Source organism: Pogona vitticeps, chromosome 6, assembly GCF_051106095.1.
Source record: "Pogona vitticeps strain Pit_001003342236 chromosome 6, PviZW2.1, whole genome shotgun sequence".
NCBI classification, from domain to species: Eukaryota; Metazoa; Chordata; class Lepidosauria; order Squamata; family Agamidae; genus Pogona; species Pogona vitticeps.
This window is the reverse complement of record NC_135788.1, coordinates 105183183-105207060: the sequence shown is the minus strand read 5'-3', so window position 1 is coordinate 105207060 and position 23878 is coordinate 105183183. Positions and strand designations below refer to the sequence as shown.

The following is a 23878-nucleotide window of genomic DNA, read 5'->3' as shown; positions in this document are numbered from 1 at the left end:
GTGCCAAGGTCCATTTCTATGGTGCAATCAAGCATATGACCAGGTATGTGAATGAGATACACCCAAGTACCTCATCAATTAGCCACAGCAAATTATGCAAACCATAAATAAAGACCAATAGAATTGTGGTCAAAGAGTTTTGAATTACTGTAGAAAGACACAACAGTTTCCCATATGCAGGAGTGCTGTAGTGCAAGTGTGTGTTAGTGGCTTCAAAATCAAAAGTAAAGACACAAATTCTTTTCTCTCATGATTTCCTTCCCATGAGCTGCTCCTTGCTGTTAAGCTCAGGTCTTAATACAATAATGTAACATTTAGGAGAAAAAATGCAAACCAGTAAACCTACACTGGAGGACAAGATGGAGAAGATCTCCACAGCCACCATATATTTGCCTTTGGTGCTCAGGTAGGTTGGAACAAAGGACACCCAAACACTGCAAAATGCTACCAAGCTGAAAGTGATGAATTTGGCTTCATTGAAACTGTCTGGCAGCTTTCTAGCTAAGAAAGCCACAAGAAAGCTGACAATAGCCAAGAAGCCCAAATATCCCAAGACACAATGAAACATAAAAGCGGAACCCTCATTACATTCTAGGATGATTTGCCCATACATTGAATGCATATCCATGTCTGGGAATGGAGGAAAAGTACTTAGCCAAATGATACAAATCCCGGCTTGAATCAAAGAGCCAGAAAGCAGAATAGCATTCGCCAGTCCTTTCCCTACCCATTTTCTCAGGCCTGATCCTGGCTCAGTAGCCATGAATGCCAGAACCACCATGATGGTTTTTGCCAAAATGCTGGAAAGAACCACAGAGAAGACAAGGCCAAAAAACATTTGTCGGATAAGGCAAGTCAGCTTTCCAGGCTTTCCAATGAAGAGCAAGGAGCAAAGGAAGCAGAGAAGAAGTGAGATGAGGAGGATGTAGGTGACGCTCCGGTTGTTGGCTTTGACTATGGGAGTGTCTTTATGCTTTATAAGTATTCCAAGCACTAAAGTTGTGATCAAACAGAAAAATATGGCTGCTACGGATAAGATGGCTCCTAAAAGTTCTTGGTAAGAAAGGTAGCTTATAATCTTGGGAATGCATTGTGTTTTTTCCTTGTTGGGGTACTGGTCTTCTGGACACTGGACACAGGCATCCATGTCTGCAAATAAGGATTTAAAAAGTGTCCTGAAAACATTCCAATGGCACACAATGTCAAAATAAAACACACAAGATGTATGTTAAACTATGGGAGTTTTGTGCTATAACTACACATTATGCCTCCTACCCTTCTGTTCAGAGATCATCCCATCTGGACAAGGAGCACAATTATAGCAGCAAAATTTGTCTCCTTCCTTATTTTTCTTCCTGGAACCTGAATAGCATTGTTCATTACACACTGAAACGGGAAGCACCTGTCCAGAATCATGGAGAATGATTAACAAATGTGTTGTGAGCATGTCTGGTCTACCAACAGTACACTTTTGTCAGTAATCAACCAACCTATCTTTACTGTGATCATAGATGAACTGTGCTTTGTTAGGACAATCTTAAAGAATGAAAGGAGTATCAAAACATTTGGTCTGTCTGCGAAGTTTATTAGTGTTCGTGTGGTATATAATCTGTCAATATCTTGATAATATATCCTGGGCATAGAAATCAAGATAGACTAACCCCACGCCTGTTAAGAGAGATTCCAATTCACTATACAGTACACAGAGTCTACAATTGTGTAAATCTTTCTGGATCTCCTTTCAAAGAAACTATAATGTGGATGTGGGGACTCAAAGGCGCATGACTACAGACGGGGGCTTCATATTCATATATGAATACTAAGCCCCCGGGACACGTGGCCACCCCAATTATCTCTCACCCCCAGACGCTGCTGGACTCCACCTCCCACCCCCATGCTGGAATGGCGGGACGAGCAGGGAACTACTGTCTAACCCCATGCAGAAATCAACAGTCTAAACCCCATACCAAAACCATCCTTCTACAATCAGTCAGTCAGTCAATCCTAATCATGCAGTAAGTTTTCACCGAAATCTAGTAAATGAATCTTAGGAAGAGGAGAAAGGGGGGGGACCTGTTCCTGAACACAGTGTTACCTAACCAGTAACATCAGTCTTCCAGTTTCCATTATAACTCTAGGAAAGGTTTGGTGAAGCAGCTGCATGAGAAGATACAGTATAAAGCATAGTGATCCCATCTGAGCCCTGCCTAGTGCCTCCACAGTGTGTTTCCTACACTGGTGGGGAGCTGGGCTTGATGACCCTTGGAGCCCCTTCCGACTCTATGGTTCTACCACAAAACCTTTCAGAACAGCAGGACCTATGAATAAAATAGACAAAATTTGCCCTCAGATATCTTTCTACTGTGACCTTATTAAGAACACAATGAATTATGATTTGTTTAAATATAAAAATACAGTCCTACCCAATTAACTTCAATAGTTTAAAAGGATGATCAGAATCAAATTGGTGTTTGTATATGTTTTGTGTAACAGACTGCAGCTAATTGTGACTAGTTCCAGTTGGTTGATGAGGGGCTGTTACACATCTCCGTTGTGCAACTGGGCATGTGACTAGACTTGTGACTGAGATGTATTTCAGCACCTCTTTAATTAGTTGCAGCCAGTTACATAAACCGTATGCAATCACCAACCCTGTTGCTTTGGTATAGTCCAACATATGTAGCCATGGCTCACCTGGTGAAAGATTTTAGGCCACACAATTTGATTATCATTAATGGTTAACTCTCGGCCTGGGGGAGCCTTGGGATCCACTCTTCCCACTTTTACTCTCCTCATTGAGCCATTGGGAAACATCATCCAGTTTGTAACATCAAATCCTTCAATTACTTCTTGCTTTTCATCAAAGTGCACAGCATCTCCTGCGCTGTTATTGAATGAGATGCTCCTTAGAAAGAGATTCAACTGCACAGGGAACACATGAATGAAAGAGGATCTTGAAATAACTCGAACGAACTTCTCAAAGCTCAATGTCATACAATATCTAGCTTGCTCATGTGCAGGACATTTGGTGTGATTTTATATGTTCTCACTTTTATCTTCTTGGCTACATGTGGATTATTGAGCATGAACAACTTTAACAACAAAAAGAACTTCCAATATTCTATGATGCATTGCATCCAGACCTAATAATGATGAGAGTAAATCCATTGAAACCAACTGCCTGCTTGATTACAGAGAACCTCTGTAAAGGGCACAGTGAGTAAAATTTACAGATTCCTGCTCAATTTAGAAGAAGAAAGCTATAAAGACGGGGTGAAGCTAGTGTGGGAACAAGACTTTGGAAAAAGGATAAACGAGGAAGAATGGAGGAAGATGTGGAATATGAGGGTTTTAAGATTTATGACAGTGAGAATAAGGGAATTTTTTTAAAAACTGTGTCTAAGATGGTATTTAACACCAATAACATTAAATAAAACTAATGCTAGTTATCTGAATGTCTGTTGGAAATGTGAGAAGGAAATTGGTACATACTTTCATATGCGGTGGGAATGTAAAAAAGTACAAAGATTTTGGAAACAAATTTTTAAAGAATTTAATTATAAATGTGGAAAAGACATAGAACTGAATCCTGAGATTGCTTTTTATCAATATTTGAGAATGTGGAATATGATAAAGATGATTAAAGAATTGATAACTAATTTATTAACAGCAGCGAGATTAATAATAGCTAGGCAATGGAAATCAACATCTGAATTTCAAATGGATGAATGGTATAATGAAATATGGAATATAGCTACAAATGATAAATTAACTTGTAATCTAAAGGTTAAGAAAAGAGAGTTGAAAAAGAATACTTTTTATGAAATATGGGGCAGATTCTTGGAATATGTATTAACAAGAGGAAAGGGGAAAGCTCCAAATCAAGAATCAATGCACTTCTGGAGAAGAGAACAATAAAAGAAGAGGCAGAATATAGATCAAGGTGGTGGGGAACGCATATTGTATTTTGATTTCTGTATTTTATGTTTATGTTTTAGTTAATGAAAAAAAATTTAAAAAAAGAACCTCCTCCAGATATGGCTAGTTCTAGATCCTACTTAATTCAGTTGGTGCAACTATTCCAAATTCACTTGCATGAAGAAGCAACTTTGTATTGCTTTGTTAGAATTATTCCTAAATTTTTCTCGAGTGCCCTGTTCAGACATTCTCCTGAACCTGCTGTGCCAGGACTGAAATTAGGCGCAATACTTGCACAGAAATGTAACTTCTGCCCTAAATGGCACCCCATCCCACATCAGTGATTTTTGCACACAGGGGTGTGCATAAGACTCTGTACAGTAACTGTGTTTCACACTGAATGGTGTTATGGGCTTCTCACAGTCCTGATCAGATTCCTGATCATAGGAGCTCTATTACTCTTTGCAATCAAATGCAGTTGCACAGACTTCTGCAGTCTTTTATTTTCGATTCGTAAAGGTCTCTGATGGTGTCAGGGTAGAGCAGACCTGGCCAAAGTGCAGCCCTCCAGATGTTGCTAAACTGCAAATCCCAACACTCCTCACTATTGGCTGTGTGGGCTAGGATTGCTGGGAGTCGCAGTTCAGCAACATCTGGAGGGTCACATTTTGCCCAGATCTGGGGTAGAGAGTCATTGAGGGGTGAAGCTAATGTGTTTGCATACTCTTCCCATCTTCACTTTAAAGATCTAGAGAACCTCAGAAGAATAATATAGGACTTTGTTGATAGACTAATGCAAGTTTTCATACTGTTCACCTGCCATGGTTGCACATTTTCAACTGTTTCTTTCCTTCCTTTCTTACATTTGCTCACTTTCAAGACTGATTGGTGCATGGCATGCAAAGCATGTGCCACAGCATGGACAGCATTGTAGACACTGTAGCTGTGGCCGAACATGTTCATTTCAAACAATGTCCCATGAAGTGTCCCTAGCTTCTTCTCAGTGCAGGAGTTCTTGCTTTCTCCCTGCTCAATAGGTGTTTTCAGTGAGCAGTTGAAGGCCTGTTCCCAGAAGTCATGGATAAAACCATCTCCTTTGGCCCAAGAAGGTCTTACTGTATGAATGAACTCTTCAAATCCAAATGGCTGGTTTGAGTGAACAGTCAAGGTTATAGAACCATGGAAGATTTCAATATCCCAAGTCTTTTGATAAGTCAATGATGCAAAATCCCATTGGGATGTAGCAATCCACATTTTACCCAGTGGTGTAAATCCCAGGAAGGGTGCTAGAAAAAGCAATGTTCTCAAAATCAGAAAGGATGGAAATTCTCCATATACAAAATAGACGTTTGATTTTCTGTCATGGATCATTGCAAAGCTTTCCAGCTTCTGCCAAAGGAATTCAATTAGTTCATCGAAATAAACCATATTTGGTGTTCTGAATATGAAAGCTTCACAGATTCCATTCTTAGAAAAAAGGGGAAGCAATGTCTGCAAAAACTGGTCTCCTTTTTGATCATCTACAGCCAGGAGATTAACCCATGTCCATCCAAAATGCTGAAGTAAACGGATAACCCCCATATACTGATATCCTTCACTGGGGACCATCTGATACAGAAATGGGGTCAGGATTTTGGCAGCTTGTTCTAGCAAAAATGATCCGTATGTGAGCTGAAATAAAATGGATGGATAAACGGATAAAGATTATTCAGAAAAAAAAATGTGAAATCCTAAGGCAATAGAGTTTTGACGTCTTGACCCATTTGGTGTAAAGAAGGGCATCCAGAATGAATGATCTCTGATGATTAGCTGATTGGCCTCTGTGCAAGAGGACTGGAATGGGGGAAACATCCCCTGTCCTGCTAAAAATAGATTTAAGAAAACTTCATCAAATAACAAATACAATCTTTTCTGTCCAACAAGGTAGGAAAGACTCAGTCCCGAAACTGATTCTTTCCTAGCTTCTACATGATGTATCAGCAGTTCAGGTATCATAATGTTCTCCCTTTAGCCTGAACACACTCAGAGCTTGAAGTGTAGCGTGATGAGGGGCATGCAACTAAGCATTGCACCCTTACATGCCTTCTCCAAATACATTTTTTTTCTATTTTTGGTTGCTGAGACAGTTGTGGAGATTTTTACCTTATGTTTATCTAACTTGCATCAGATGCTCATAAGAAAAGAACCTCCTTCTTTACAATACCTTCAATAGGTACTTGTCTATTTATGGGCACAATTCAAACTGCTGGCTATTATGGAAGCCCTATGCAATGCAAATCCAAGCTATCTGAAAGGCATTAATCTCTCACATCAGTCTGATCACACCTTGATTTCTGCTGCTATGACTCTGCCCCTGGTCACAAGACCTTCAAGGACCCATATTCATGGAGACTTCAGAAAAAGTCTTCTCTGTGGAAGTCTCTGAGAAGGGACACTAGCTTTGCTACTTCCTGATGTCCTTCCACTGGCAGGAAATTGCTTTTTTATTTAGACTGCCTTTTGAGAAGCAAGAGTCTGAAATGTTTGCCAGTGTGCTGTTTTTCTCTTTGTAAAGGCATATTTCAACTGAGATTTGATTAATATTTGTGTTTTAAGCAGTCTTCAGTTTTAATTCTATTTTAATAGCATAATAAATTGGTATTTTTGTGCTAAGTGTCACCAAGTTGATTCTGATTTATGGCAACCCTAGCAGGATCTCCAATGTATGTAAGATATTGAAGGTTGGTTTTACTATTATCACTGCAACCTGGTGAGTTTCTCTGGCCAAAGTGAGATTTAAATCCAGCTTTCCATAGTCCTAGTCTGATGCTGGCTCTTAATTCTAACTGTAATTTAATGTATTTTAATTTTCTGTTGTTTTTAACTGTGTTGTAAACCACCTTGGTTTCTACATCTTGGAGAAAAGTAGCTAGCAAGCAAATAAATAAATTTGGTTAATAATTTAAAAATAGAATCTAAAAATGCAGAAGAGAAAGCACAAAGGATTCTATATTTGCTCCATTAAAAAAAAATTACAAGCAGAATCAGTCCTTTTTAGTCTTGGGATAATAGGTGCAAGAATGATGTGTTCAAGATATCGAAAGCAAAGGCTTGTGTTTGAATAAGACATAAGAAATAATGAGAATTGGGACCTCTTGATATAACAACCACAAAATGTGCATTAATGTGAGTCTTCTGAATTTCATGCACATAGCATGAAACAATGGCCAAAAGCCAAAGAGCAGCCAAAGCTCCATTTTTTAACCATAAAATGTGTTGAAATATAAAGCTAGAATGAAGCAACTTTAGAAGACAAAGAAAAAAACACAAATCACTACTGAAAACTGGTTGTTTATCGTAGTAAGTCACAACTAGAGTAGACTTGTTGAATCAATGGAATGTATGGAGGAGCTGACTCAACAAATTTGTGCTGATTCTATGGCCTCCGTTAGTTATCGCGTACTACACTACAATGGGATTTCACAGTCATAATCTAACACAGTGGTTCTTAACCTTGGGTTACTCAGGTGTTTTTGGACTGCAACTCCCAGAAGCCTTCACTACCAGCTGTGCTGGCTGGGGTTTCTGGGAGTTGCAGTTCAAAAACACCTGAGTAACCCAAGGTTAAGAACCACTGCTCTAACAGTCTTGGGCCAGTACATAGCATCAGTCACACAGGAAACCTCCAACCTCTTGAGAAGCCATTGATGAACTGCAGTTTCCCAAACAACCAAATTTGAACCCAACCTCATGATTCACTTGATGAATCTTCAAAAGACACTGTTTTTATCATCTAGTCAGCATTGGAGCTCTATGTTAATAACATATTAACATATTGTCACAATCACAAAATCCCATGCATAGAGCTTACCTGTGGAACTTTATGGCTTGTTGAAAGGGTGGCCATATTAGAAGTGATTTCTGAAATATGTTCTCCAATGAGGGCTATCAACTTCTTCCGGTTGTTGCATCTGAAGTTTGGGACAAACCAGGATTGTGTGGAAAGCAGGCTCAGGGTGGCCTTGTAGGTCATCCTGGGAGTGTAGTAGCTGTTGAGGATGTGGAACCCCACAGAAATATTAGGTAAGATCAGAGGATCCTCATTGATCTCTTTGACAGCAAATGCCAAGGCCAGGATGTGCTGGTAGTTCTTAGGCACTGAACTGTAAGAAAAATTGCAAGTGCTTAAGTGAGCAACACCAAGATTAAAAATACATGTGTATTTGATATCAGTCATTGATGTTTTTTCATGACTTAGAAGAATATAAATATTATAAAAGATCTGAAATATATCTTTCCTTGAAGGCTCAAGATGGTCCATATACTCCCCCTTCCTCCACTATTTTGCTGCATGTATTGAATTTAATGAAACACAAATGTATAATAGCATGAGGTTGGGTGAGGCTAATGAAAAGAGATACATTTGTGTAACTCATGGGTACCTACCATGTGGAGATGAAATGCAAGAAATGATTTTAAGTGTAAAGTAGAAAAAGGTCTGTAGACTGTTCCTGGATCTTAGTTACATTTGAAAACAATACACCAAATATGGTGGACAAGTGCAAAGTTCCAGAAGCTTAATATACACTTGCATTTGAATCAAAAATTTCTTTACCAACTTCAGTCATAGAAACATACACTATTTTACAGTACTGTGTATCTCACAGGTTATTTTCCAATGTGCTTTAAGTTTCAAGAACAAAATGAGAGAGTTCCTGAGTAGTGTGAGATAGTCAAGGAAAGCAAAAGGAATGAAAGGATAAGGAAAATAAATCATCATAGTATTTTAAGAAGCAAAAAAAAAAAAAACCAGTCATGAGATGTAGTGACAGCTGGTAACTCCGATGTCAGGTGCACTGTAAATCCGTTCTGGGTTTTAGTCTCTGCACTTCTAGGGATAGAAGTGGCATAATGGAGACCAGGGTTTGAATCCCCACTCAGCCATGTAAGTGCACTGGGGGAGTGGAACTGGTAAAACATTTGAGTGGTGCAGCACTCTCTGCTCCTTAAAGGTTTTCCCAGTTCCACGCCTCCATTCATCTCAATTTCCTTGAAAGCCCTATTAGGATTACTATAAGTCTATTCTGATTTGATGGTGCATAACAACAACAACAAATGTTCTAGGAATAGGTTTCACCACCTTGGATACCTTCTGGAAACTGCAACTAACAGAGGGGATACACAACACCTCTGAACCTGGAGTTACTGATAAGAAGAAATAACAGATTTAAAAAATCTGAAGTCATGCAAAAACACATCCAAACACGTAGCTTATTCTGCAGAATCCTTTAAGAAATACAATTCCAGCAAAGCTTGAAGAGGGGAAAAGACTAGTAGTTTGTACCCAAGTGTAACAATGTAGACGTCAGCAGGCATGGGAATACTTTTGGAAGAAAACTGACAATGATACTAAAATTCCAAATTCAGAGGAGGAGGAGGAGGAGGAGGAGAAATATTAATTGTGTCTTACTTTGGTTCATTGATCAACATCTCTGCAGGCCGCTTCCTGAAAAGGATATCATTATGGAGAAAAAAGAACAGAGAAATAATCCCACCAATAATAAAATCACCTGGCTGGTAAAATTTATGAGAAATAGGGGAGGGATCATCAGATATTGTGCAGTTAGTAGAATGTGTCTTGCATACAGCTCCAGACAGCAACGCAAGGAGCAGAACTGCTACTAGGATGATCAAATCATATTTCCCCAAAATTAAATCCCATGTTTTCATTGTCAGCGTCGTGGACTTGTGGATGATTCTATTGGTGCACTGAGTTTGTGTTTCTCCTGCTCAGGAATCCATACACCTGTATGACACTCCTCGATTTCATAAAGGCTCCATCCCGTCAGGTTCAAAAGCATATTCCTTTTGTCTCGTCAAGACCTTTATATGGGTGTACAAAGGGGAATAAAGTTTGTGAGTTCACTGTGATATTCAAAGGAGAAAAACGTACATTTTGAGGCACATATTCCAGGGAACCCCTTGATCTTCCCCATCACATTAATGGAGACCAGAGGGAGAAATGACCCATGTAAAGTATTGGTCATGATAATGCTCTTTTCCTCCACAGCCTAGGTTTGGGTAAGTTCTTGGACTGACAAGAGGCAATCAAGATCCTCCAAGTCAGAGACTAAAAGAAAAATTAAGTACTGTGTTGGAATAACAGCCTTGTAACACCTCTGCTTTATTGGAGCTAAGAAATGCAAATTAAAATGTTAGTTCTGTGCTTCAAAACAAAAGAAACACATAGATTAACACACTGTTTACCTCACAACGGTAAGGAGATGCATCACGAAGATGATTCCAACCTAGACATACATGGAGATCTGTATCTCAGAAGTCCAGTTTCCTGAGCTCATCTTCCTTTGATCTCCTTCATTTAGGCTTATTGATTCTGTCAATAAGCCTAAATGAATTATTCTGCCCAGTTATGGTGACCAACCAATCAGATGACCAAAGTATGGTACGGCCTCAATGACTGGCTCATGCTGTGTCAAGGAAGGTCACACCAGGCTGGAACAGAGTAATCCATCTTCTGTAACAATTGCACAACTTCTACTTCTTTCTGACTTTCCTTATTTTTTGTTTTGGCTGGTAGGACAATATATCAGGCCTAATTTCTTTCCCTTTGCCTATTTGTCACCATTTTCTGCAAATCAGAACTTTTTTAAAAGCAGTGAAAATAGATGAAAATGGCCAATCAGAACTGTGATACAGAACATTTGTCCCAGATCAGGCAAAGAACTTAATATTTCAGTATAGCAAAATGTTCAAAAGGGTTTACAAGTGATTATTAAAGTCTGATATTTTGGAGGAAGACACTGGAAAGTAGAAGATAACGGAAGGGGAGAGAGGATAACATGAATGACAGCTTATATTTTTGCATTCAGAACAGAGATAGAATAAAAACATAGAAACTCACCAAACACATGAGAGGATGTTGATCTTACAAATTAACCTTGAGTGGGGTTTCAAACTGTCAGTTCATAGTGTTTTATTCCCCATATATGCTTGCTCATAATGCTTGTGGGCTCTAAAAATCCATTAGGCAAGAGAATGGAAACTAGCAATTATGTCAATTATAGGGGAGATGATCATTCCTCTAGAGTGCTGTTGGCCTTTGATGTTGCATCTGGAATGACAGAAACAAGGCATTTTCTGACATCCTGAGAGACTCTTCCCATCCTGCCCTCAACATTTTTTAACTGTTGCCGTCTGGCAGAAGATATAGAACAATTAAGACTTGGACCACATGATTTCTGAATAGTTTTTATCCCAGAGCTATAATTGCACTTAATAATGAGCTTAAAGACCACCAGTAGTGAATAGTTAGTTGGACAGTGTTACTTAGCCTGCGGTGTAGATGTTTGTATTCTTAGTGGCGGATTTTTAGTGGGTGGGGATTGTTTGGGGAATTTTTATGTTTGTGCTTGTGGGTCTGGTCTCTGGGTGCCTGTATGAATTTCTTTGTATGGTATACCATGTATATATGTACAATTATTATTATTGTTATTATTTTCCTGACAAGTCATTTTCTTTCATGAGGGACAAGAACAAGCAGGACAAAAATAGAATTACACAGAACCAGAGGCCATTGATTTAGTACAGCCATAAGCCCTAGGATTTAGTATAGATGAAGAGAGAGAGAGAGAAAGAGATGTTTAGCAAATACCGTATTTGCCGGCGTATAAGACGACTGGGTGTATAAGACGACCCCCAACATTTCCACTCAAAATATAGAGTTTGTTATATACTCACCGTATAAGACTACCCCCTCTTCCGCACACCTTCCACACACCAAATAAAAGGTGCTAGTCATTGTCACCATTGTACAGCCGCAGCACGACCACAGCACCTCTGGCCCGCCCCTACATCTCCCTGTGACCGGCACTAGTGTGCAAGTGCGAGCTCTGCATAGACAAGGGATGAGCTGGAGCGCCGCTGCTTCCCGCTGAGCAGAACAGGACGGTCACATCGAAAAGGCTGGCACCCCTGTCTCACTGCTGATGCTCGCTGCGGCCGCACTGGATACTGCGCGATACTGGACGGTATGTAGAATTAGGTGGGCAGGCATCGGGAAGCTACTATGGGCAGCTATGTCTATCCCAACTGAAGTGCACCCGGCGTATAAGATGACCCCTCCCCTTGGAGGCATGTTTCTCAGGGCAAAAAAGTAGTCTTATACGCCAGCAAATACAGTATATGGAAGACGTGCTCCCTCCAATGTCAGAAGACAACCTTCAGTGCAGCCTGAAATCACTGTGAGACTGCCATTGTCCTCCCAAGTCTGAAAATAAGGAGATGAGCCACAGGTGATGGATATAACTTTGATATCTATGGACATAAATTTATAATTGCTTAACTTGTACTTCCCACCTCCTGCAAAAGGGTCTACCATAGTGCAGATACCTAGCCAGAAGCCAAAGGTACTTGGTTACCCCTGCACCTTTCCCTCAATGGGAGAGTTTCAATCCCTGTGTCCATGCTGTCTTGAAGACAGCCCATTCCTGGACAGCTAACACCCAGGTCACTGTCCCCAGCCATCAGCCACCCGAGCTCTCATGACCTTAGGAGGGTAGTGGCCAGGACTTGCTGCCCATGCACTGCACATCTTGGCAACTGAATCTTGGGATCCACAGAGCTGAGATGTTGGCTGCAGTAGCACTTCCACATGTCCCTTGGGAACTCATGGATACTCACCTCCCATTCCACACAACTCATCATGGCAAGGCAGCTAGCTCTTAGTAAACCCCAAGCCAAGAATTTTGGCCCTAAAGCTCTGCTGCAGGTCCTGTAAGAAGATGTAATTCCTTAAGTCTGATCTATGTACACCATCACCTCTATACAGCTCCAGACACTCAACCCTAATGTCCAGGAGAAAAACAACTGAAACCAAACCCTCCAACATGGCTTTGCCAACTTCTCTGTCAAGCCCATGCCTTCCTTGACTTATGCACCTAAGGTGCAGTTCACCCTCCAAACCATATGAGGAACGAGAGTGAACCAAGTTGTCCATAGCCCAGGCTACAAATCACTCATGACTTGCAAAATCAATTACTCTTCCTCACACCCAAATCATTGCCAACCAGATGGATCACCAGGAGATCTGGGGAGCAAATCCATATTGCCCTGTAAGACCATGGGCAACCACTCATCCCAAAGCATGCCTTGCTTGCCCTTCCATTCTAACAGGCCCCAACGCCAAGACCCAGGCACATGCCCCATGCCTTCTGTGCAGCATGCCACACTCCCCAGTACGCATAGCTGTGGCCATAAATCTGGATCTGTAGCCTCTTCTCCTGTAAATTCAAACCTGAAGCAAAACAGCAAAAACAACCACCAGCAACTGTGCTCTTTACTCTGGAAATGGGTGGGCATAAGTCCTAAATCTCTTGGGCATCCATTTTCTCACCTTCCTTATGTCCTTGGTGTCATACCCACGGCCACAGCTGTCAAAACCAACCCAAAATGGAATGAGTATATTCCAGAATGCAACCCTTCAATCCCTGTGTATACCACATCCTTGTGTAGCTCTCCAGAGCTGGAACTTTATGAGCAGGCTCCTATTCTTAAACAATGGACCTTGAGTGTTGCCTCATACCTGCACAAATTCACTCACAGCCCAAACTGGGCAAAGCTTCACAAAAGACTATCATCTAGGGCAGTGGTCAAGGAACAGGGGCAACTAACAATGGCTGTCTTGGGCAGGGTCCAAGTGAGAACAGCCAAAGCCAAGCTTCATTCAGGCACCAGAGAGGTAACAACCACAATCCAAAAAGCAAGAAGACAAAGTGTGGGCATGTCAATCAGAGACCCCTTCTTGAATCAGTCTCTTACTGGGTCAACAATATAGTGGGGAAGAAACAGAGGCACAATCAGGAAGCTGTCCTGGACAGGGACTCTGGAGGTCTATCAGTCAGGAGAACAAAGAGGACTAAGAAGTGGAAGCTGACCAAGAAAATACATTCTAATTCAGGACTGTGTTGGATTTTAGACCCTCCAGCTGGGACATTTCCTCCCCTAAAATGGTAGGGCGAGGACTGTTGCCTGTTGTGTTATATGTTTCTTTCTAGATGCCAATAAAGGTTCTTACTACTACATTTCCTTACGACACTCCTTATTTAGATATTTTGTAGTGGTTCAACCTCTGAACTTACAAGTAAGCAAATTTACCGATATCTTCATCAAAGATTCAAAGAATTAGCTATATGTTTTTATTTTCAGATACATATGTCTGTGTTTACTGTCCAGAAGACCAGTATCCCAATGAGGACTAAACTGAATGTGTTCCCAAGGGTCTAAACTATTTATTTATTTATTTATTTATTTATTTATTTATTTATTTATTTATTTATTTATTTATTTATACCCCGCCCCTCTAGACCACGTCTACTCGGGGCGGCTTACAGCATAAAATAGATCAATATAAAAAAATGTAAAAATACAATTACAATATTAATTAAGGCACTTAATTTAAGAAAAGAGTACCAAGATGGGATAGAATAAGAAAAGAGGAGGAGAAAAAAAAAGACTTAGCTGACTGGAGGGAAGCCCTGCTTAAATAGCCAAGTTTTTAACTACCTGTCTTACAAAGAACCTCTAGGGATCATCTTATCCATCTTGACTGGTTCCTTCTGTTTGGTTACAGCTTTAGTCCTGGCAACTTTTGCAAAGTAAAAGGACACTCTCATAGTCAAGGCCAATAACCGGAGCTTCACCTACATCCTTCTCAGCTCTCTTCTGCTTTGCTTTCTTTGCTCCTTCCTTTTCATTGGAAAACTTGGAAAGTTCACTTGCTTCTTCAGACAAACGGTTTTTGGTCTTGTCTTCTCCGTGGCCCTTTCCAGCGTTTTGGCAAAAAACCATCACGGTGGTTCTGGCATTCATGGCTACAAAACTAGGATCAGGCTTGAGAAAATGGATGAGGGAAAGACTGGCAAATCCTATCTTCCTTTCTGGCTCTTTGACTCAAGCAATAATTTGCATAGTATGGTTGAGTGTCTTTCCTCCATTCCCCAATGTGGACATGCACTCCCTAGATACAGAAATCATACTGGCACGTAAGGGTTCAGCTTTTATGCTTTATGGGGTCCTGTGCCATTTGGCCTCCCTGACCATTGTTAGCTTCCTTGTGGCTTTCCTAGCCAAGAAATTGCATGACAGTTTCAGTGAGGCCAAATTCATCACTTTCAGCATGCTGGTGTTTTGCAGTGTTTGAGTGTCCTTTGTTCCAACCTACCTGAGCACCAAAAGCAAATACATGATGGCCGTGGAGGTCTTCTCCATCTTGTCTGCCAGTGCTGGGTTATTACTTTGCATCTTTTTTCCTAAATACTACATCATTTTACTTAAGCCACAGTTGAACAGCAGGGAGCAGGTCATGAGAAGGCGATATTAGAGCATATGCATTGCCTCTTTAGGCTGAAGCTGATGAACTGGCTCATGAATCTGCCATAGAGGAGCGTCCCTGCTTGACTTCCTCTATATGAAATATAGAAATTTCATTACTGTAGAATGGAAGATTATTTTTTTTTAAAATGGCAAGTTTGGATGGTAAGAGGTATGGTAGAAATAAAAGGAAAGGATAAGAGCAAACAAAGACATCTACAGATGCCACTGGGCTGCCTGACAGGCTGGCTAAATTTTAAAGAATTATTATTATTACATTTTTTTAAAGCTGACTCGTCAGCCCATCAGAAGGCCTTGGAGAGGTGGGTATATCTGCAGAGACCACCAGGCTGGCTGAGATGCCGACTAATTTAAAATTGTTGTTGTTGTTGTTGTTGTTGTTGTTGTTGTTGTTGTTGTTGTTGCTGATGTTGTTGTTGTTGTTGTTGTTGTTGTTGTTGTTAGGTTTTTTTAAGCCGACTAGTCAGCCCACCAGGGACCTGTGCAGAGGCCCCCTGGTGGAGTGATAGGTCCATTGCTAAAAAATTTAAAAATAGAAATAGCAGCCTGCCTCTCAGCTGAGAGGCAGGAACCTGTGCAGAGGCCTCCTGGTGGGCTGACAAGCCCGCTAACAAAAAAAAAAAATGTTTTTAGTTAGCAGGATTGTCAGCCAGCCCCACAGCCTCTGGGGAGGTGGGGAGCTGTGCAAAGTCGCCCTGGTGGGCCAGTCTGCAGAGCCCTTTCAAAATGGCAGCAATGGCAGTGGCACAAGGAGGAAAAAGTAGGAAGGCAACAGGGCAGTGGAAAGAGGGTAGGGGCAGTATAAAAAAAATCCTGAATGAACCAATGACTTGTTCTAGAATAATTCCTAAATTCATGGTTTGTGGTTCATGGACATCCACAAATCACAAACCAAGTTGAACTGCCATTTTTTAATATTCCCCATTTGTAGCAGAAAGTAGAGTGTTGCATTAGCTCATATAGTCACCAAACACCAGAATTGACCTGATGGCACATAGCATCTTTGGATTTTTTTTTCCTTAACTACCTAACTAATTGTATAGTGACAAAATGAGTGAAACAGACATCAAAGCTCTGCTAACATTGAGTAAGACCATTTCCAGCCACAAGGCAAAAAACAGTAATTTCACCACTTAAATGGATATTTCTAAATATTTATTCTCTATTCGTTTTTTTTTTAATCTAAAATATGTTTACACCAGAAACAGAATCCCTTTTAAATGTATTTTGGGCCAGGAAGCACTTAAAAAGTTCTCTTCCTGAGAGTCATTTACTTTGGTCCTGACTGGCAGGGTCAAAAGATCAGATCTCCCTTTTGTGTTGAAGCTGAAACAGTGTTTCTGTTTGTTCAGAACCTTTGCACACCTATACAGTTTATACTTTTTTGCCTTTGAAAGGGCTTTATTAGAGTCTGTATTTCATCCCCTGCATCCTGGATTCCTTCCAAAAAAAAAATTTTTTAAAAAACAGCAGGGACTAATCATTATCTTTCAAAATAAGCAAGACTCGTATTTTCAATTTATTTGATCTGTTCTAAATCTGCAGACAGAAAAGGTCACAAGCATCTACACAGGGGTGGGGGTGGGTAAAATAATTTTACTTTTAAAAACCATAATTTGAAAACTGGTTTAGGCTATGACCACTGGTTTGTACTTGCTCTAGTGGGAGAGGTTACATTCATTACTGGAAACAATGAAGAGAGGTCCTTTGGTTGCCCTGCCTCATTGTCCAGATGTTCTGCCACCCTTAGCACATACACACCCTTAGCCGCCCAGAGTGGTAGAATATACCAGATGGGCGGGGTATAAATCAAATCAAATCAAATCAAATCAAATCAAATCAAATCAAATCAATCAATCAATCAATCAATCAATCAATCAATCAATCAATCAATCAATCAATCAATCAATCAATCAATCAATCAATCAATCAATACTGCTTGGACTCCTTCTCTTCCTCTGTCGCTTTATCCCTATGTATGTCACCACTGGCCCTCAGTCTTTGGCCTTGCTATATTGGACAGCAACATCAACAGAAATGTTGCTGGAACACAAGTAGAATGAACTACCCCTGGCTCTGTTTGAATATGCAGTCCATTTGCACATAAGGTCTACTCATGTCCAAACCCCTTTTCAAACCTAGTTGCTCAACACAGTGGAGTTGGGAGATAAAGGGGCAACACAACACACACAGGGATAAAGGGGAGGGAGCAGTGTATTTGATTCCCATTGGGCCTTATAAAGAGTTTCTATGCCTTGTTTAACTTTTATAGTTCAACACCATTTCCATGCACTTATTCTCCAAGAAGATTACAGATTTGAGTAGTGAATATGCTGTCATCTTCCAGGAGGGGGGAATTCTTTTTAGCAGTCAGTTTCCCAGGAAAATACACAAAGAGGTGGGGGGGAGTGTGGGGGGTGCATGGGTGTGTGTTTAAAAAAATCAATTCCTTTGAAATCTCATTGCTGAACATAATTCCTCCTCCTGGAGCATGGCAGCATGTGTTACCCAAGTCTATCTATCTAGGGTGGTAAAATGGGACGAGCCTGTTAGGTTCAGCCAGAAATATCCACCAAACAGAAAGTTGTATCTTTCGATGGAAGTGAGAACCCACACAGGCAGCAAGATTGCACCTGCTTTTAATCCAATATGGATGCTTTCAAGGTAGAAATAGGAGGTGGAGAGGATGGAGGACTGGAGGGTTGTTTTTTTCAGAAGTCTATTACACTTCTTATGACTCAAGGGATAAAGTGCAGGCCTTCCAACATGAATGATTTGTGACTCACCAGATGTTGCCAGCTATGCTACCCATCGGCTGTGCTAAAAATGATAGGCGTTGTCCAGTAACATCGGGGAAGCTACACATTCCCCATTCCTATTCTACATCGGGAGGCCGATGGGGGCAATGTGTCCTTGTTGGTCCTCCTCGACATCTCAGCTGCCTTTGATACCGTTGACCACGGTATCCTCCTGGGGAGGCTCTCCGAGTTGGGAGTTGGTGGCCTGGCACTTGCCTGGCTCCGCTCCTTCCTGGAGGACCGCCCCCAGAGAGTGCAGATTGGGGAGAATATCTCGGCCCCGTGGAGTCTCAATTGTGGGGTTCCACAGGGGTCGATCATCTCCCGAATGCTATTTAACATCTTCATGAGGCTGCTGGGCGGGGTCATCAGAGGGTGTGGGGCATCGTGTCACCAGTATGCTGATGACACACAGCTCTACATCTCTTTTACTCCAACTTCAGTGGATGCCGTCCAGTCCCTCCATCGCTGCCTGGACACCGTACTGGAATGGATGCAGTCAAATGGATTGAGGCTGAACCCGGACAAGATGGAGGTCTTGAGGGTGGGTGGCCCTCCCGTCAGCGGTATAGGTGACTCCCTTTCTTTTGGAGGGACGACCCTTGCCACAAAGAGTGAGGTCCGCAGCCTGGGGATACATCTGGACCCGGCGCTAACCATGGAAACCCAGGTGGCGTCCGTGGTCCGTTCTGCCTATTTTCATCTATGGCGGATTGCCCAGCTGCGGCCATATCTTGATCGGGGGGCCCTCACTACTCTAGTTCACGTGCTCGTAATCTCGAGACTAGACCATTGTAACGCACTGTACGTGGGGCTGCCTTTGAGGCTCATGCGGAAACTCCAGATGGTCCAGAATGCAGCAGCCAGGCTCCTTAGTGGGGTGAGAAAACACCAACACATCTCCCCCACTCTGGCTGCGCTGCACTGGTTACCTATTCGTTTCCGCATTGACTTCAAAGTATTAATGATTACATATAAAGCCCTAAACGGTTTGGGACCTCAGTATTTGACAGATCGCCTCCTCCCACCCAGATCTACCCGAGTCACCCGACATAGCCAGCAGGGACGGCTGAGGGGACTGACACCGAGGGAGGCCCGGAAGGAGAAAACAAGAAACCGGGCCTTCTCGGCGGTTGCCCCTCGGCTGTGGAACACACTCCCCACTGAAATCCAGCTGGCACCCTCGCTGGGGGTTTTCAAAAGCCAATTAAAAACTTGGTTGTTTAAACAGGCCTACCCCCCCCCAAGTCAATTAAGTCATTTTCCTTTTCTCTTTATCTTTTTTTTTTTTTGTATACCACCATCTTGGAAACCTTTTGTTTAGAACGAATTAGTATAAATGCATTTTATATGTTTTTTAACTTGTTTTAACTGATGTAAGCCGCCCCGAGTAGACGTTGTCTAGAGGGGCGGGGTAAAAATCGAATAAATAAATAAAATAAAGAAAATAAAGAAAAGCTAGCTGGAGTAGGGGTGGCTTTTACTGAGAGGGTCATATTTTTCTTTGTCAAGCTATATATACATGGTTTACTGCTTGACAGGAGATTATGAAGCTATATGTGTGTTTCCCTTATTTACTCAGAGAAGTCTGCTTGCTTTAGTTTAGGATTTGAGTGCATGAAGGACAAAGGAGCCAGCACCCTCAGGATATGAGAGGATTCGCAGCATCCAAAGAGAGCAGGCCCAAATTGGAAGGCCTTGTGAAACTTGCTGATCTGTTTTGAGACAGCAGGTCAACATTCCAGTCAAACTTTGGCTGTAACTTGTGTTTACCTGAGACTGTGAATGCTGTTCTTGCCTTTTGGTGCTAACTCCCAAAGGGGCACCTCCCCACAGCAAACAGCCCTGCACCAACCCTGCAATTAGGCCTAATTGTCAAGGACAGATCCAGCGAGAAGCTCAATTAGAAGTCGACACGCAAACTAAGTTTGAAATGAACTTTGCCAAGTAGATGATTAACAGGTACGGCAGAACCGAGAGCTGCTCTTCACGCCCTCCCGTGGACACAGCTGCTGCATCTCACCCATTTCTGCGTAATAATAGAAACAGGTAACTGTGCCAGCTGGTGCCAGCAAGGAGGCACGGAGGCACCTAGCACAGCGCTAGCCTATGCAGAAAGGAAAAAAAAGTTTCAAACTTCTCCTTGGCTTGGCTTGATTTCTCACACTGTGCTTTTTTGCTCAGAAGAGCATAAAGTTATTCAAAGCTTTCCCCTCGCACACCTCAAATCTAGCCCCCTCCGACCGCTCTCGGCTTCTTTTATTCTGTACAGAACGTTCATTGTGAATGCAAGAGAGAGCAAAAGGGAGGTCTGAGTTGTAATCAGAGAGGAAATGTGGGCCTCGTTCACTTTACAGAGGAGATGCTGCTTTAACAGATGTGCAGTTGCATAGTTTTTAGACATGTTGTATTGGATTTTTGATGGGGAGGGGTGGCTACCTCCCTGCATATACTTCTCTATATTTGAGATGTGTTGAGCCAGACCTGGTATCTTTCAAGCTGCTCCTTGTTCATTTGAGTGGAGCCCCACACACCTGTCCCAAGTCCAGTTCTGTCCTACCAGAGCTATCATCAAACCAGGGGAGAAAGCAAGCCCCTAGCTTCCACTTAAGAGCTTATATTAGCCGTGACCTTTGATCCAAGCAGGTGGGGAGGAATGCCCAATCTCAAAATGGAATGGGGGCACTGACAGAGCCCCTTGCTTAGTTTCCAGTCATGGGCTATATAGTGCATGAAACTGGAATGTCTCAGAAGTCACTTGTGCTGGCATCTTACCAGATGATCATAAAGAAGCCTCTGGATGTGGGATGGTGATGCAGAATCCAGATGTTTGCATGGGCCACTCCAGAATCAGTTAAAACACAGAGGGCTGCACTGTGAGATTTAGTATACACTCTGAATCCAGTTTCTATTAAAAGATTCACTATCACCCCCACCCCAGGACACACTAAATACCAGATATTGTAAAAGTTCATTTCTTTGGACTACAATTTCAGAATCTGGATTCTAAGAACTATAGCACAAAACAGTCACTTTCCCTGATTCTGCTAAATATGGCATCAGAGCGGAACAAATAAAGTTTATTGTTTCTGAAAATATACATTCTTGTAAAAGATCTAATCTCTTCTTCCTGTGTCTTATTTGTTTTTTCTTTCTCTTAGACTGCCTATCTCCATAGCTGTTGGTGAGCTTAGAAATGATTAATTACTAATAACAAGTTACTTATACCTAATTCCTTTTCATGGCAACTGAGGCATAACTAAGTTAAATTACTATTGCAGTATAATGAGGATTACCTAATGACTCAGGTGTAGTTGTAACTGTTCAGTTACATTACAGTTACAAGGCATTTGTGGTCTTTGGTTTCTTTTGGGCTGCAAGCGGCTAACTTACAGCAGTCTGATGTTTCTAAAAACACTAACTAAAAAGTAACTAATAGTAGCTCATTACTTTTATGTGACTTTACACTGGAATTGTATCTAGTTATTTTTAGTAAAGTAACTTTTCACTCTGGAGCATCATGATGTTAAAAACAAGCACATCTAAATACGTTGTTCAGTTATATTGTCTACACATCACATGTTGTACAAACTTCCCATCCCAGCTGAAATAGTGAATAATCGAACTGACATATAGTGTACTGAGGCCAAAAATTTGGAAATTTAAAATTTTTGAGAGCAGCTCTAATAATCTCCAGCATACTTTCTGATAATTCTAGGAACTTCAATCTAACTTTCTCCAAGTTTTGAGTTTATTCATATACTTGTCACCTCTGTTAATTTTAGTTTTTTTTCTTTACCTAGTGATCACTCCCACTCATTGAGCTCCCATCATCATTTTTTCTGTTTCTGTGAGACGTTTTTGGCCAAAATAGAAACAATTCAGTTCACAGGTGCTGCATAATGCTGAAATACACTTGTCATATGTACCGTCTTATTTGTGCATAATGTAAGGACGCCCACTTACTTGAACAGTTAATCTTGTGTAATAATAATTTAAACCAGAGATGTGGGACAGGTTGTTGGACTCCAGATGTTGTTGGACTCCATGTCCCATCAGCCCCAGGCATCCTGGCTCACGGTAAGGGACTTTTGGAGTTATAGGCTGAAATTCTGTTCTGTAAATTATGCTGTATATAGCTGATAGTGCCCGGAAGACTGCTGATTTTTCAGAAATAAAATATTACAAACCTCCTTTAACCAAAAATGGTCCAAATGCTCCTGTGGGATCCTTTACATTGTCAGGGAGCCACTGGGCACTGTGGGACTGGGGGAAGGAGGTCTTTAATCACAAAAAAAAAAAATCAATGCTAGCAAGGCTCTCTTACCACCAGCAGCCATTTTCAATATTTAAAGACTTCCCCCCTCCTACCTGCAGCTCTGGATCATGCTAATTGTAATCTTTCCTAGAGAAAAGTAATCCTGTCAATATTTCTTCCTCCTCTGCTGCATTTTAATTTCTCCATTCCCCACCTAGATTGGTGGCTTTTAAAAGATTTGTACTACATTTTTATCAATTAAAAAAAAGTCTTCCCTCCCCCACAAAAATCTCTCAACAGCTTCCCAATGACAAAAGGGATTCCATGGGAGTCTCAGGACCTATGAGGGGGCAAATGTTTTGTTTCTGAATAGACATGGGAACAAATATTTTAAAATGATTCAGGATATTCGTTGAATATCCCTGAGTTGTCAGATATTCGTTGCTTCGTATTCTTAGGGTCCAGAGACCCCAAAGAATACAAAGCAATGAATGTAACGCTTTTATATTCGCCCCTTCATCTGCTTATGCTCCCGTGGGTCAGCTGTTGCTTGGGGGCATAAGCATAGAGGGATTTTCCCTTCAGGCAGCCTCGTGGCGCAGTGGTTAAAACGCTGTACTGCAGCTAAAACTGTGCTCACGACCTGGGGTTCAAATCCCAGGTAGCCGGCTCAAGGTTGACTCAGCCTTCCATCCTTCCGAGGTCGGTAAAATGAGTACCCAGCTTGCTGGGGGGGCAATGTGTAGCCTGTATAATTAAATTGTAAACCACCCGGAGAGTGCTTGTAGCGCTATGGGGCGGTATATAAGTCCAATAAATAAATAAATAAATAAATAAATAAATAAATAAATAAATAAATAAATAAATAGATAGATAGATAGATAGATAGATAGATAGATAGATAGATAGATAGATAGATAGATAGATAGATAGATAGATAAATAAATAAATAAATAAATAAATAAATAAATAAATAAATAAATAAATAAATAAATAAATAAATAAATAAATAAAAGGGAATCCCATTCTTGGGGCTGAGGGATGGCTTGGTTCCCCTTTCCTCCTCTTCCTATGACCGCGCAACATAGGAAGAGGAGGGAAGGGATCAAAGAGGGATCAAAGCGATCCCCCAGTCCCGCTACCTTTGCAAAGGCAGCGAGGCCATGGGATGGCTTGGCTCCAGCTTTCCCTCCTCTTCCTATACCACCGCAGAAGAGGAATCGCTTAGATCAGGCTACACTCCTCTTCCTATCCCTGCTGGGGCATAGGAAGAGGAGCAAAGGGTGACCCAATTGATCCCCCACCGCTGATGTCTTTGCTGTCTACAGGCTGTCTAAAAAAATTGACTCGACAAACCCAAGAATTGATTCATGGTTCGTCAGGCCATAGGGGAGCAATTTGTGGATCATGGGTCATCAAACATTTTGGCGCTTCATCCCCATCTCTATTTCTGAACAATTGCCACAACTGATGACATCATCAATCCTATTTGGTGTAACTTATGGAATAGGATATC

General features: G+C 41.4%; 1 protein-coding gene across 1 annotated transcript; it reads right to left on the bottom strand.

Annotated features, from left to right (window-relative positions):
• Positions 1-247: 247 nt before the first annotated feature.
• LOC144583847 (vomeronasal type-2 receptor 26-like) lies at positions 248-15183 on the bottom strand. The gene is made up of 6 exons (XM_078378751.1): positions 15137-15183; positions 7769-8060; positions 4735-5589; positions 2695-2922; positions 1276-1402; positions 248-1149 (listed from the first exon to the last, which is right to left on the bottom strand). Exons 1-6 carry the CDS (start codon positions 15181-15183, stop codon positions 248-250), a joined length of 2451 nt encoding a protein of 816 aa, XP_078234877.1.
• Between the last annotated feature and the right edge of the window lie 8695 nt (positions 15184-23878).

What these genes read in the sequence shown, in the direction of transcription:
- LOC144583847 (XM_078378751.1), bottom strand. Translation starts at nt 15,183, where the DNA reads ATGGAGAAGACCTCCACGGCCATCATGTATTTGCTTTTGGTGCTCAG. An exon ending in TATTTGCTTTTGGTGCTCAG is followed by an intron (nt 8,061 to 15,136) that starts GTAGGTTGGAAC and finishes TTTTTCTTACAG; the next exon opens with TTCAGTGCCTAAGAACTACC. An exon ending in GGCCTAAAATCTTTCACCAG is followed by an intron (nt 1,403 to 2,694) that starts GTGAGCCATGGC and finishes GATTCTGGACAG; the next exon opens with GTGCTTCCCGTTTCAGTGTG.